Below are 14925 nucleotides of genomic sequence, written 5' to 3'. Positions count from 1 at the left end.
CTGGGTGCCTCATTTTTCCATCAGATAAGATGAGTCGGCTTGGCGTGAACAAGTTTCTTTGGCAATGAATGTTTGGGGCTTACCCTCCTTGTGAAGGGTGTCAATGATTGTCTTCTGGACATCTGTCAAATCAGCAGTCAACCCCATGATTGTGCACAACCCTTCTTTTTATCTTAGCCTCATTATGTGACCAGCTCCCAACTGAAGTTTGGTACCAAAAAAGTATTGATTGCAAGTTTGAGATGATTGAAGTGTTTATGTATAGCTTGTATTGGGTTAACATTGGTTTTAATAATAACAAAAAAAGTTTTGTACTCAAATTTGTCTGTTTTTATAATTAAGTTAAAACAAGACATGCTTTTAGATCATCTTAACTCAATACCCTAATTCAAAGACATTACTTAATTAAAATTACTAAGTTGAACCCACTAATGGGGATAAGTTAACAGAATGCTCTTTACTGAGTTCACTTTATTTTGAACTTGCATAGCTAAGTTGAAACAACAATAATTGTATAGTCATGTTGACTCACAGAAGGCAATTCACAGCTTAACAAGACTCCAAATAATGAGTTAAAACAATTCATTAATCCATTTTGTTTTTAATTGAAATTTTGAGGCAGCTGCTTAACTTATGATTTTAAGTAGAACCAGGTAGATCTTTTTTACAGTGCAGACAAACCACAGTCCAGACACTCAGATCTAACGTATCTCCATTTACAGAGAAGGGCCAAGAGCTTTTTATTCGTGATTGATGGAGTGGACGGCCCTCAGGTCTTTGGAGTTCATCAGTATTCACAAAGCATTCCAGTCTGAGTCATAAGACAGAAGCACAAGGCATAATGACTAGAAAGCATGTGCACAGGAGGCAGGACGTGTCTGTACGCAGACACACACGGCTTGCAGAACAAAAGCGATGAGACGAGGTCACATGAACTTGGGATTTATTGAAACAGAACAATGCTGGGTTACAACATTCAGTGTGGTTTATTCTCTTAAGAGTGTGTAACAACATCAAGAATGAACAGGACTGGATTTGCAGTCAGCATATTCTCAGTCTGTAAGGGGCAGGCCAACACCACACTATACTGTAGGCTGAGACAAACAGCAGTGGCATGCAGAGGAGCTTATTTACATAAAGGACAAAGATCTCTCCAGGTCTTCAGGTCCCTCTAGTGTCCGCCTGAGAGAACACCAACTACTGGAAAACACTACTGTATGAGCTCATTTAAATTCATATAATGGAGCGATGATGTAAGATCAGCAATATCATATGCAGAGAATGTAATTGTAAAAATAACTGTTCTGGTGATTTGGAACAAACACCCCAAGACTAAACAAAGGTTTACAACGGTATACTATGTTAGTAGTTTATACAGCATCTGTGTACATTCTATAGGATTTCCATTTAAAAATGCATGAATATAAACAATATATGGTTGAAAAGGATTACATGGAATGGAATCTTCCATAGAACGGAGTTCCAGATATCATATATCTTTGATCAAGAGATGTACAATTTGTGACCAGGATAACAATCTCAGGATAAACAGCAAGTTTAATTACACCAAATGTTTTTTTTTTTTTTTTACTGTATCATTTACATTACATTTATCCATTTAGCTGACACTTTTATCCAAAGCGACTTACAATTGCTATATATGTCAGAGGTCGCACGCCTCTGGAGCAACTAGGGGTTAAGTGTCTTGCTCAGGGACACAGTGGTGTCTCACAGTGGATTCAAACCCGGGTCTCTCACACCAAAGACGTGTGTCTTATCCACTGCGCCAGTCATGTAAACACAGAAGTTTACATGAAGCTTTTCATTTCTTTTTTTTTATAAAGAAAATGTTCAATGAAAAATATGGTAATGTTGAAAGAACCTTTTTTTATATAATATATTACTGTATAAAAAAAATGACTGCATTGTTTTCTATTGAATTTATTTCATGGGATCAGTGCAGGAAATGTTTGCAGGAAAGTAAAAATCAAACAGCAATCTTTTCCATCGAATGGTATTATTTTCCAACAAAAGTGTTTATATATTATAGGTTTTATGAAAAAAAAGAAATTGTTCAATGGGGGAAGAAAAGTAATTCTAGGTTTTTTATATATATTTTTAGACATTTTATATTACTGTGTATACATTTTATATTTCTATTTTATACAAAAAAAGTTTAAAAAAGCTTTTCGGAATAAAACTTTTTTTTTTTTTTTTAAGAGCTCAGTATACATATTGCTGGCAAGTAAAAAAAAATTGAAATCATCAGTGGCCCGAGTGGACAAATGGAAATATTTTATTGTTGGGCCCTGTACAAGTAACCGATTTCAAGTGAAGGGGTGTAAAAGTTGTTAATCATTTAATTTCCTTTTCTTTAAATACAATTTCACCAACTTTGCAAGATAATACAGAGGCCGTTATCTCACCTATCATAATTATCAAATATCATCAGTCATTAAAATCCTTTAAAACCAGATGAAACAGGTAATCAAATCTTGTAAGACTCAATCTTTCTATAATATCTTTCCAATAAGCCTCAGCTTTTGGCTTCTCATGGAAATGCCTTCGATTACTGTACAGTGGAGAAGACTTTCAGAAGGAGGTCAGCAGCAAGGCCTGGTGAGATATCTCCACATGTGACCCTTCGCTCCAGCTCCGGGAGCTCGGCACGCACTGCTGGATGCTGCTGGAAGTGGCGCAGAGCGTTCTCCTGGATCAGATTCCACAACCACACCTTCTGCTGAGTTTGCCGCCGGACTCGGAGCTCCCCGCTGCTCAGCATCGCTTCCCGGAACTGTAGCATGGTATCCCACAGCTCAGGCACCCCCTGCCCCGTCTGAGAAGATATGCGGACCACCTGACCACAAATGGGAAAGAGAGCAAATAAAATGTGCTGGTGTAGACGTGGAGAGCTAAAGAAAGATGAAAACAGAAAGCAGAGGAAGAAACTAACAGAGAGAAGGGAAACGGACAGATGCTATACTTCTAAGCATCCAGAATGTGGAAATGTAAAGGGTGCTCGCCCACACACATCACTTCATCCTCATCTTCACTGAAAGACCTATATACTACAGTCTTTAAGGAGGGCGAAGAAAAAAATCAATATGACCGTCACATTCTCCAGTACAGGGATGGAGCTCAGAAATCATGCTGCTGAGAGGAGACAAAGGCTTTAGTGGTTTTCATTCATGTGGGTGGCCTCTAATCAGTGAAATGCATGAGGCAGCATTTGGCCATTCAAAGGGCTGCCTGTGTTGGCTCTGTGCCCTGCCCTGCCCTGTGGGTAGAAGTAATAATACTGGGGTGAAGGGACAAAGAGGAAAGACTGGACAACATGATGGGAGAAGACAACAGTCTACTCTGCTGGCCAGGACACTTCTTTTTAGCAGAAAATAATAAGGATACATAAATAAAACATGTAAACATGTTTAGGAGAGGGCTATACACACACATCACCAGTCAATTTTTTTTGAAGAGTACGATTTTTTATGTTTTTTAGTTTTTTGTTTTTAATTCTCTTCTGCTCACCAAGACTGCATTTATTTGATCCAAAATACAGCAAAAACGGTAATATTGTGAAATGTTTTTACTATTTAAAACAACCGCTTTATATTTGAATATTTTTCATAGTAATTTATTCCTGTGATCAAAGCTGAATTGTGAAAACTGATTGTGCTGCTAAACACAGTTGTGGGGAAAAAAATTTATTCTTTAATGAATACATTAATGAAAAATACTTTACTGTCACTTTTGATCAATTTAATGCATCCTTGCCGAATCAAAATACTTTCTTAAAAAAATAAATCTAACTGACCCCAAACTTTTGCATGTTAGTAATTCTGTGAATTTTTCACCAATCTTTCCCTCTAATATCCACAAAAATCTGCAGAAAAGATTATTTCCTTAAAACCCTTGCAGATCTGATGGTCATATTATTTTTCATTAAATAAAACATTTGAACAAAATGAATTACAGTTGTTTTATTGTAAAGAAAGGCAAGATTATGAAGTAGCACACCTTTGGTTTCCAGACTTTGGACTTCTTTCGGAGTAACTTCAGGGCACTAGTGTATTCTGCCTGTATCCTCCGTGCTGGAACAACCAGATCACCATCTGATTTAGTAACCACCACCAAGTCAGCCATCTCAATGATTCCTCTTTTGATTCCCTTTGGGAAAATACAGCATGAGCCACTCTCAGCAAGACTAGCACAAACAAACCTTAACAACATAAGAATCAGCGATAACATAAAACATAACAGCTTCAGAAAATCTGGATAATGTTGTATAGCAGTAGATCGCAATTTCTTTGACTCCAAGGGATTCATTTCCAAATAAATTTAACAATATTGTTTTTAAATATTCTTCACAATAAAAGATTTCATTTAAATGAATTACATTTTTTATCTAAATCATTTGAAGTCATCTTAAGGTCTCCATGTAAGTTTGCTGATGCCCCAGACTCCTCCTTTGAAAATAGGGACAGAGTAAAGGAAGTGTAGAGTATACCTGTAGTTCATCGCCCCCTGCTGGTGGGATCAGCAGCACAAACATATCCACCATGTCAGCCACAGCAAACTCAGACTGACCAACACCTGTAGAAAGATTTGAACTTAAGTGACACTGCGGAGTTACTTTGTATACATAGAGGTTTTTAAGAAAATTAATAACATAACGAAAACCATAACACAGGCTTACCCACAGTTTCCACTAACACGGTTTCATAGCCTGCACCCTCACAGAGGACTATAGCTTCGTTGGTGGTCCGCGTCACACCACCGAGGGTTCCTGAAGTGGGAGATGGTCGGATGTACGCACTCATGTCTCTGGAGAGCTCTGTCATTCGTGTTTTGTCCCCCATCAGTGAACCTGCATACAGCAGTAGCTACTTAGAACCAAGATTAACTGTTGATTAAGAAATTCTATTTATTTAGCAAGAATGCATTAAATGGATCAAAAGTAAAGCAAAAAAAGACAAAGCAGTAAAGACAAATAACGCTGTTTTTTTATTTATTATTTTCTATTAATCTAAGAATACTAAAAAAAATTAGTTTTCCATGAAAATATGAAGCAGCACAACTGTAAGAAATGTTCCTTGAGCAGCAAATCAGCATATTAGAATGATTTCTGAAGGATCACGTGGCACTGGAAACCCAAGCAACTGCTTATGAAAATTCAGCATTGAATCAGAGGAATAAATTACATTTTTAAAATGTATAAAAAAAATGTGGTTATTTTAAATTGATAATTATGTCAATATGAAAATATGTAACCACGTAACAGCTGACAAGTGACTTACAAACAAGTATATACATATGCAAACATCTAAAGCACAAAGATAAAACCAGCACCACCATCTTTTTCAAAGAAAAACCTTCTGATACTGAAGCGTCTGTTCACCTCCAGTTGTGCACGAGGAAGGATCCACAGCCAGTACTGACACTTTATGTCCTCTTCCTGTCAGCATTTTCCCAACGACCTCAATGAATGAAGACTTGCCAGCACCAGGGGGACCAGACAGTCCTGAAGTCACACGGACAAAGATGTGATTGAAGATTGAGGCAATCATGCAAACAGCTCAGTTCACATCACCTTACTGACCCACTCTGAAGGCCACTGGATTGCCACCATTGCGTTTCTCCTGCTCCTTACGGAAGGCCAGCACTCTTTGAAGCAGAACCTGGGCCAACTCTTTCTTCCTTGGATGCTGGGTCTCCACAAGGGTTATTGACTCAGCGAGAGCTGCCCTTTGACCCCCGATAAGTCCATCATAAAGCTTGGTCAGTAGTCTTTTCTCCCTGTCAGTCAGGTCTGAAATGTGATGTCTTAAGGCAGTCTCTGTTGAAACAGTTCTTGTCTGTTGGAGGGTGCAGAGCGAGGCATAGCACAGTTTTCCAGTAGACTTACAAAGGGAATGTCTTAACGCCGCTGCACTGCGTATAGAAGAGAGAGCAGCAACACGATGAAGAACTGGAAAAACTCTAGTCGGACCCATCTTCCGTTTTCTGTGAAGTAGATGTTGTTCTGTGAAAATAGCAGAGAACAAGAAGTGGTAAACATTACAGTCTTATTAAAATTTACCATGGTTACCATTTCTGTTTTACATATAAATAAATTGAAAGGAGGTGTTTTAACCTTTGGGAAATTAACTAAATACCTAATGAGAAATTTTCAATGAGGTAAAATTTTAACATTGTTACTAAAATTTGGGAAATACGATTTTAAAACACTAATTTACTTATTGACCACTATAGAAATAAGCTGACAAACATTTCTAACGTTATGTAAATACCTATAGGACTTCTATTGCAACATTGTGCTAATTTGATATTAGCCACTACAACAATACAGATGTTAATAGATATAGGCTCTATAGGTATAACTTAGTAGTAATATAATAATAATAATAATACAGAGATAGCGTTAGACTTTGAAAGCTTTGTACAATATGGAAACTCCATATTAGCTCATGATCATTGTACAGTGATAACAAAAACTGTAGTAACCAGGATATTTGGCCGAAAACTATAATTTCTTAAAAATAGTAAATTATAAATTGTATAGGGTGACAGATCTCTGTTATCAGATCAAATCATTTCATAACACATTTTAGCCCGATCTCATAAATGACAGCGTGTTCATTGAAACAGAAAGGACAGGAACCTGAAAATCTGGAATAAAAAACATTCACAATCAAAGCTCACCAAGTTTCCTTAAACCGTCGGTTTAGTGTCTTAAGCCCATCTGTAGTTCAGGTTCTGTCTTCATTTGGGCAGATTCGGATTAATAAGAGAAATCTTCAGCCATTTATCTCACGGGTGCCCAGATCAGCTGTGACACTATCACCAATTCTCTGAGGTCGTGTGCGTGAGGAACGTCAATGATTTTTAAAATAAAAGTGTTCCCTCTTCAAAATTAAAGTCCCCATTCGCAATAAATAAATACATAATAATAATGAAATTCACATCTTCAAAAACTAGATGATAATTTTGTAGGTTTATTTGTAAATTTGCTTATAGTCAGCTGTGATAAGATGCTTATAATGGAAGGTACCATATTATTAAAAATGTTGTAAATCTAGTTCAGAGTTTTACCGTTTTATCAACACAGCAACCACAATTAAGTTGTAAAAGCGTTTTTCCACGTTGCTAAAAGATCATTACGTTTTTTTAAGTATTTATTAACGGTATTTCATTTTTTTTTTTTGTCACAATATAAATGCATTTTGTCACGTTGCAAACAAAATTCACCATTGAAGATTATGTATAATATATTTGATGCTGTCGTCACGTTTTTAAATGCCTTATTCCAACGTTCAGATTATCGGATACATCATTCATTCAATCATTCATTTTACTACGAAACAAATCCAACGATGTAATAATTAATTTTTAAGAATGAACAGAATATTAAATAAATAAAATAATATTAAAAGAAGTAATATATAGATGCCAACAACACACTTGACAACATTTCTAAAACTGCTTTTTTTTCCCAACAGGACGTCAGACTACTGGACTCCTGACCTGCATTGTATCGAGAATCATGTCCAGACACAAGCTCTCTGCTGTCCTCCTGTGGCAGTGAGAGAAAACATAACCATTAATAGAAAAAAAATCTTCGAATCACAATAAGCCAAAAGAGAGAATGACGAAAATAGATATTCAAAAGAGTAAAATTATCACTTCATTCTGAAGACTGTTAGACAGATATTTAAATTAAGTGATATGGAAGGTTAGTTTGAAACAATAAAGCATTGTTGTTGTATAAATGTATTCAACATTACCTCCAGGAATGCAGAGAAATATCATCAGATTTATCCAAAAGCACATGAAGTTTGTGTGTTTTTACATTGTCTAAGCTTGACTAGAGTTTGTGCAGTGTTTAAAAACAACATTTGTTGTGGTATAGTATATGAATATAATCTTTTATAGCCTACAGAGAAAGAGTAATTGAGAGTGCTATCGGAGGTAAGCACCGTTTGGGATAAAGTGATCTTTATTTTCATAAATGTATACAATTTAGCAGCATGAATGCTACATGTTTTGAACATTTAAAACCTTACAAACGTAGTTATGGGAAATATTTGGCTTGCAAATGCTTGTACTGTTTAATGAAGGGAAAATGTATCACAAACAGGTACTATAATCCAAAATAATAGAATATCTATCTATCTATTTATTTTTTTAAGCCGTGTGCGGTAGTTAAACAACATTTCAGCAATAATTTTTACTTGATGTGATCGTATCGTTAGATACAAATATTGAATGATATAAATGGACATCCTAAGAGAAGATTCTTTCCTGCACGATTCTCTTATGATGTCACATTTAGAATTCGAAGTTGATTGACAGTTGTGGAATGTGAGAGTATGTAAGGACGTGAAACTCCAATTTTACTTTTGTGGGTAGTTTGGAGAGACAGTGTGTTCATGTGATCATGGGTCAGCGGATTTCTTGTGTGAAGAAAGCGCTAAATAGCAAGTGTGTGTACAATTCCCATCTTAGTACACCACAGTCCACTGCCAACACGCCAAACCATCATCAGCGTGAAGAAAGGCATGCTGGTACTGCTGAGGAAGAGGAAGGAGAGAGGAAGAGGGTGATGAGGAAGAAAGGGAGGTTTTGGAGGAGGCTGGCCTGTGTTTGCTTCTCTCGCCCAAGAGCAGGTCAGGACGGGAAAGCTGTGAGAAAGAGTGTGAAACTGGAGCAGGCTGGATCTTCTAGGTGCTCAACTGATGGTATATCACTTCAATGTTATCTAAAAATACATAGAATGGAGCTCTGTAAATCAAAAAGTCTCTTATTAATGCTGCTGTTATTATACACATATAAGAGATAGTATTATTTTTATGATTATTCGGTATTTTTGATTTCTATTCCCCTTTTTAGATCAGATTTCTCTAGAGAACATTGCATGTACTGCAGAGGATTGTGATCATCAGGAAGCTCCAAGCAGCAGCTCTGACATCCTCTCCTCTTCTGAGTGTGTCGATGATAGTTCAGTTCATCTGTCAGAGGGTGAGATTGTGTCCCTGCTGACAGAACAACAGGACAGTGACGTGGCCACAAGCATTGAGAGTGAGTTTATTGCCATAATCCAAAACATATACATTATGGCTGCTTGATATATAATACAGGCATGAAGATTCTGGTTGTTTATATTGGAAAAAAGTATCACCACAAATATTCCATACAGTTTCTCAAATATTAGGCCATCAAAACTACTCATATATATGACTAAGTGAAAAAAAAAAGTTTAAAATGTTAATATTTTAATAGACATCTGCTGGAACTACAACATTGGCACTAAACTGGGGGAAGGAGGATTTGGTGCCGTTTTTGAAGCAGTGTGACCCAAGGATGGCCTTCAGGTAATTTTTTTCTATGTAGTACAGATCTTTTAAATAGTTGTTTTGTCTTGCCTACATGATTTAGAGCAGCTGAAATGTTTAAAATATCAGACTGACCTATCAGAACATGATCTACATTGGTTTTATATTAATGATTGGACTTTAATTTCACAACATGACATGTTCATTTTCAATAATTATTTGTTTTGTTGATCAGGTGGCACTGAAATTTGCCAGAAAAACAAAAAACATGGAATATATCAACATTGTAAGTATGCTGCACTCTCTGTTTTCTCCTGTCAGTCTCTGCTTTCAATGTTATATCAGCTTTAATAATAGACAAGCAAATGATTTACTTATTAAAATCGGTCTTTCCTCTAGCCTGATCATGCCAAACCCATTCCCCTTGAAATCCGCCTGACAATCCTTGCCAATAAGGGTCCCAGCTCACCCCACATCATTGAGGTGCTGGACTGGCAGGAGCTCCCCGACCAATATGTTATGGTCTTGCAGCGCCCCTCGCCCTGTGAGAATCTCTCTGTCTTTTCGGAGTGCTGTGGGGGCATCTTCGACGAAGACTTTGCACGGCATGCGATGCAGCAGGTCATTGAGGCTGCTGACAAGTGCTGCAGCCGCGGAGTTCTTCACAGAGACATCAAACTGGAGAACTTGTTAGTGAACATGGACACCCTGGACGTGACACTGATTGATTTCGGCTGTGGGGACCTGCTGCATGAAATGCCATACAACACCTTTAGTGGCACGTATTATCTGGGTGGCTGAGATTTTGTGCAGTATTATTGACTTTCAAGTGTAGACGGACAAACTTGTCGTGTTGCACATGCTTATGGATGTAGAGAAAATTAATAATTCTCTTTCCTCCAGGCACAAGGCAGTACTGTCCCCCTGAATATTTAAAGATGGGCAAGTACAACGGACGGCAAGCAACAGTGTTTTGACTGGGGGTTGTTTTGTACACGTTGGTTTGCGGCTGTTATCCAGACCACACAGATCTGGACAAGATCAAGGACTGGCTGTGGTATCTGCCCAGCTTGTCAAAAGGTGAGATCTTCATAAACAAGTCCAACATTAATTCTATATTATAGAAAAACAAGAAAAAGTAACATCTGAGCCAAGTGGATTCATAAAACATGGTGTAAAAGGAAGATTTAATATAGTAGTCAAACCTCTCTCTTTTCTTTCTGAACAGAATGCAGCCATTTGATCAACGCATGCCTGCATCCCAACCCCCAGGAGAGAATTCCTCTTGATAGACTCCTTCTACACGACTGGTTTAAGGTATATGTTCAACATAAAATGATAGAGATAACAATTATGAAACATGTTCCCCTAAGTTTTTAAAAATTCTAATTGTTTTTATGTAAGTAACAAATGCTAATGTCAAAAGTGTTCTACATGTAAAGTATTAGTCAATAAACCTGATTTTGTTTTTGTTTTAGGTCATCCCATAAGTTGCGGAGACAAGAACACCCTGCAACAGCCCCCCATGAACTGCCCTTTAGTCAGCTTAGTGTCTGGTGGGCTGACACGAGTAGCCCTCCATCCCTCCAGTCCATAGTGCCTTGTGAGGCTGGAAAGCTCTAGTATCCTCTGGCAGGTCTTGAGGGAGCAATGTTTGCATCTTGTGGTATTGCTTTCTAGAAATGTGTACACAGGTTTCTGTTATAGTTCTTTTAATGCTCTCTATGATGGGCGCCCTGGTCTCAGAGTTGCTGCCCACTGCTAGAGCTTCCTGTCTCAAGCATCCCAGTTCCAGATTTCAATCTTGGCCGTCCCAGAGAGTCTGTTAGCTTCCGGTCAAAGATGCCGCTGAGGTTCCCTGAGCTTTTTGTTTTGGTGACTGTAGTAGGCAGTAGTTCTGCCACGGCCATATCAGTCTCCTGTCCAGTCAAGGCCATCCAGATCCTACAATCCCTGTCATGGATGGTCCCAGCCAGAGTCGCCAGCCCAATTTTAAGAGTTCCTGTCTCAGCCACTCCAGGACCAGAGTTCATTTGATTGCCACACCAGTCCAAAAGATTCCTGTTTTGGCCACTCCATCCATCTCAGATGTTCCTATGGTTCCTGCTACCATTTTCTGTTGAAACCGACAAGGTAGTTTAGCCGAGCTCCCTGTAGGACTCTGAGGTTCCTTGTTCCTCCCCAAGAATGACTGGAAAAACACTCCAGAAGGAACATCTTCACACATTCAGAAATAAATTCTAGCATTATATGTTTTGTTTTTCATGATTAAGCGAAATGGAAGAAGTTAAACATGTTATGTCTTCTGGAGGGCTCCCTTCCTGCAGACTTCAGATCTAACCCTTCTCCATCACACTTGGCTGTTTTTTCCATCCAGTAATCCTGAACACCATGAGCTGGTTAAGGTCTGTTTTATTAGGGTTGGAGCTAGGGTTTCAGATGGCAACCATTTTTTTCTGCCGGGGCAAGTACATTTTGTGTTCGGTCGCACTGGCACGACCACCGCGTTGTTCAACTTGCGTCGCCATTTCTGTTGCATATGAGAAACATCAAACGGAAGCGTAACAAATCGCTGTACTCATTTGAGCTGTGCCTTGTGGACCGTTCATCAGCTAGGACCGAGATGCAAACTAACCAGCCTGAGCTCAGAACAGCTTTACTCAGGAACAGTGTTGGGTAAGTTACTTCCAATCTGTAATACATTATAGATTACTTGTTACTGTCATTTAAAAGTAATTCCTTGCATCACAATATTACTGTCTCAGAATTGTAATGCGTTACATGACTCCTGTATTACTTTTGAGTTACTTTAACCAAAATAACTACAGAAGAAGAACTTAACATCCTGAAATGTCAAAATGTACAAGGCAATTTACATCCAGTAGAGCGTGATATGGTGTAGCATAATGACTGTGGGCTATCCAGGCTACTAACAATATATAGTTTATAATTGACAAAGTGAAGACAATGCAAGAACGGATAACAGCCAGAATCACAAACAATCCAAGTCTGTTAAAAGTATGGTAAAGGTAAAGTGATTATCTGGCAATATCTGTGAATTGCTTGGGTCTATTCATATTAGACACAACCGGACTATATATAAACTCTACGGAGCCTCGCACATGACATGATGGAAAAAATAGTGGGCTAAATCATGCGCACGATTTACTAATTCGTTCCCTCAATTTACTAAAATGTGCAAACGATTACTATTGCGTTCCCTCGATTTACTATTTTGTTCACTCGATTTATAAATTGTGCCCATGATTTACAAATTCGTTCCCTCGATTTGCTAAATCGTGCACAATTTATAAATCCAGTGAACGAAATAGTAAATCGTGCGCACAATTTATTTATTTTTTCTTGCATGTCATGTGCGGGGCTCCGTAAATCTCTAATGCCATATGCAATTGTAAAATGACAAGATGTGCATATGTCCATCTCGTGAATACCGTCTGCCATCTTCACCCATTAGCCGCGTTTCCACTGACCAGTGCGAGCCGGGGGTAACAGCGAGCCGGACAGAGCTAATAGCCTCGGAACTCGAGCACAGAGGCCGAAATCATGCCACGTCATGCCAGGATCCTTGCAGCCCTCCTGTAAAACCTGCCCTTAACACGCCTTCACTGGACTACGTCACACAATACAAAGTTCCACAGCGAGAGAGAGATTAATAGAAATAGAGATGAATAGATAACGAACGAGTCAATCTTACGTTCATTATCTGGCTCGGCTCGGTGTTCATCTTCAGTTCTTTCTTCACAGCAGTTCAGTCAGTGTACTGTTTGAGTTAATGAAATACTCCGGGATATTGGTTTGTTTGAACTCAGAGGGAGTGTCAGCCACATTAAAAAAAGTTAACAAGTTAAGTCATTTGCGGATTAATGCGTATTGGAGACGCGAACCGTTTCAAACGATTCAGTTCGATTTGGTGAACTGGTTCAAGAAGATCCGGTTACATCAAGTGATTCGTTCGCGAACCGGATATCACTACACTGCAGTGTTTTGAACTCTCTCACAACAGACACGGAAGAGAAGACAATGCTCAATACAGTCGTAGTTTTTGCTATTTTTGGACCAAAATGTATTTTCAATGCTTCAACAAATTCTAACTGACCCTCTGATGTCACATGGACTACTTTGATGATGTTTTTCTTACCTTTCTGGACATGGACAGTATACTGTACACACAGTTTCAATGGAGGGACTGAGAGCTCTCGGACTAAATCTAAAATATCTTAAACTGTGTTCCGAAGATAAACGAAAGTCTCACGGGTTTGGAACAACATGAGGGTGAGTCATTAATGACATAATTTTCCTTTTTGGGTGAACTAACCCTTTAAGGAGAAGCTGTGAGAGAAGCTGTTGTGTTGTTTTATAACTTATGATCTTCATCTTAAAAGACATTACCGCATCACTTTGACCTTCACTCATCACATTGTCCCTAGTTTTTTGATGGACACGATCCTCTTTCAAAATCTACTAATATAATATTATATTATTATATAAGACATGAAAAATGTTTTATAAATAGAACTTAATTTTACTTACTAATATTCAAACTTTTCAATAAATTTTACGTATTTAATATGAAAAAAATGTATGAACTGATTATGATTCGTCACTAGAGGGAGCTGTCCGCAGTTTTTATGGTGAACTTATTACGTTATACATGTAACGTGTTGAATGTAAAAAAAAGTTATATATATAAAAAGATTATATATATATATATATATATTTATATATATATATATATATATATATATATATATATATATATATATATATGTATTGATAAGGCTAGTTTAAACAGACAGCACGAGGCTTGAGAGTTGTGAATGCCAAGGATAAGAGGGTAGACATGAAAATTAATCTTTAATGAGTCATGTCTTACAAACAGGCAGCTTTTCACTTCACAAGACGTTAAGTGATGGACTGGAGTAGTTTTGATTATTTGTGGATAATTGTGATGTTTTTATCAGCTGTTTGGACTCTCATTCTGACGGCACCCATTCACTGCAGATTATCCATTTGTGAGCAAGTGATGTAATGCTAAATTTATCCAAATCTGTTCCAGTACGAACTCATCTACATCTTGGATGACCTGAGGGAGAGTACATTTTCAGCAGCTTTTTATTTTTGAGTGAACTATTCCTTCAAAATATGTTCTCAGTGATATCTGAATGTTTATCCTAGTTTATCAGTACCGCGTGGGCAAAATATTCCTGCATAAAGGTTTACAAACAGCAATCTGCATTGGGCAGAGGTTATCATCGGAAAGGTAGCTGGCTGGGTCTTGTGGTTAATTGCCACTGATTGGATGAAGGAGGCAGAGAGTGAGGAGGACTGGACAGGAAAGGCAGCTTCAGAATCAACAAAGAGGTGTGGGGGGTGCATGAGAAAACCTGATACCTACAAGCCCTCCCATAAATTCAGTTGCAGGGTTATCTTTGTAACCTTTGACCTACCGCTGCTACAGTTACAGCACTGTGGTAGCCATGGCAGCTACGATCAATGAAGCGACAGGGATGACATCATTGCACAGCGTATACTCACAACTGGTGAATTAAAGGAAAACCCTGTAGCTAAGATT

General features: G+C 38.0%; 1 protein-coding gene and 1 pseudogene across 1 annotated transcript; one reads left to right on the top strand and one right to left on the bottom strand.

Annotated features, from left to right (window-relative positions):
• Positions 1–2273: 2273 nt before the first annotated feature.
• On the bottom strand, positions 2274–6873 carry mmaa (metabolism of cobalamin associated A). Its single transcript, XM_059554268.1, has 7 exons — positions 6703–6873; positions 5600–6022; positions 5399–5521; positions 4697–4867; positions 4508–4593; positions 4018–4167; positions 2274–2857 (listed from the first exon to the last, which is right to left on the bottom strand). The coding sequence occupies exons 2-7, from the start codon at positions 5991–5993 to the stop codon at positions 2570–2572; spliced, it is 1212 nt and encodes a 403-aa protein (XP_059410251.1). The 5' UTR covers positions 5994–6022; positions 6703–6873; the 3' UTR covers positions 2274–2569.
• Positions 6874–8437: 1564 nt separating this feature from the next.
• LOC132143247 (serine/threonine-protein kinase pim-1-like) lies at positions 8438–10822 on the top strand (annotated as a pseudogene).
• The last annotated feature ends 4103 nt before the right edge of the window (positions 10823–14925 follow it).

Source organism: Carassius carassius, chromosome 7 (assembly GCF_963082965.1).
Source record: "Carassius carassius chromosome 7, fCarCar2.1, whole genome shotgun sequence".
Taxonomy (NCBI): domain Eukaryota; kingdom Metazoa; phylum Chordata; class Actinopteri; order Cypriniformes; family Cyprinidae; genus Carassius; species Carassius carassius.
This window is presented reverse-complemented; position numbering and strand designations above follow the sequence as displayed.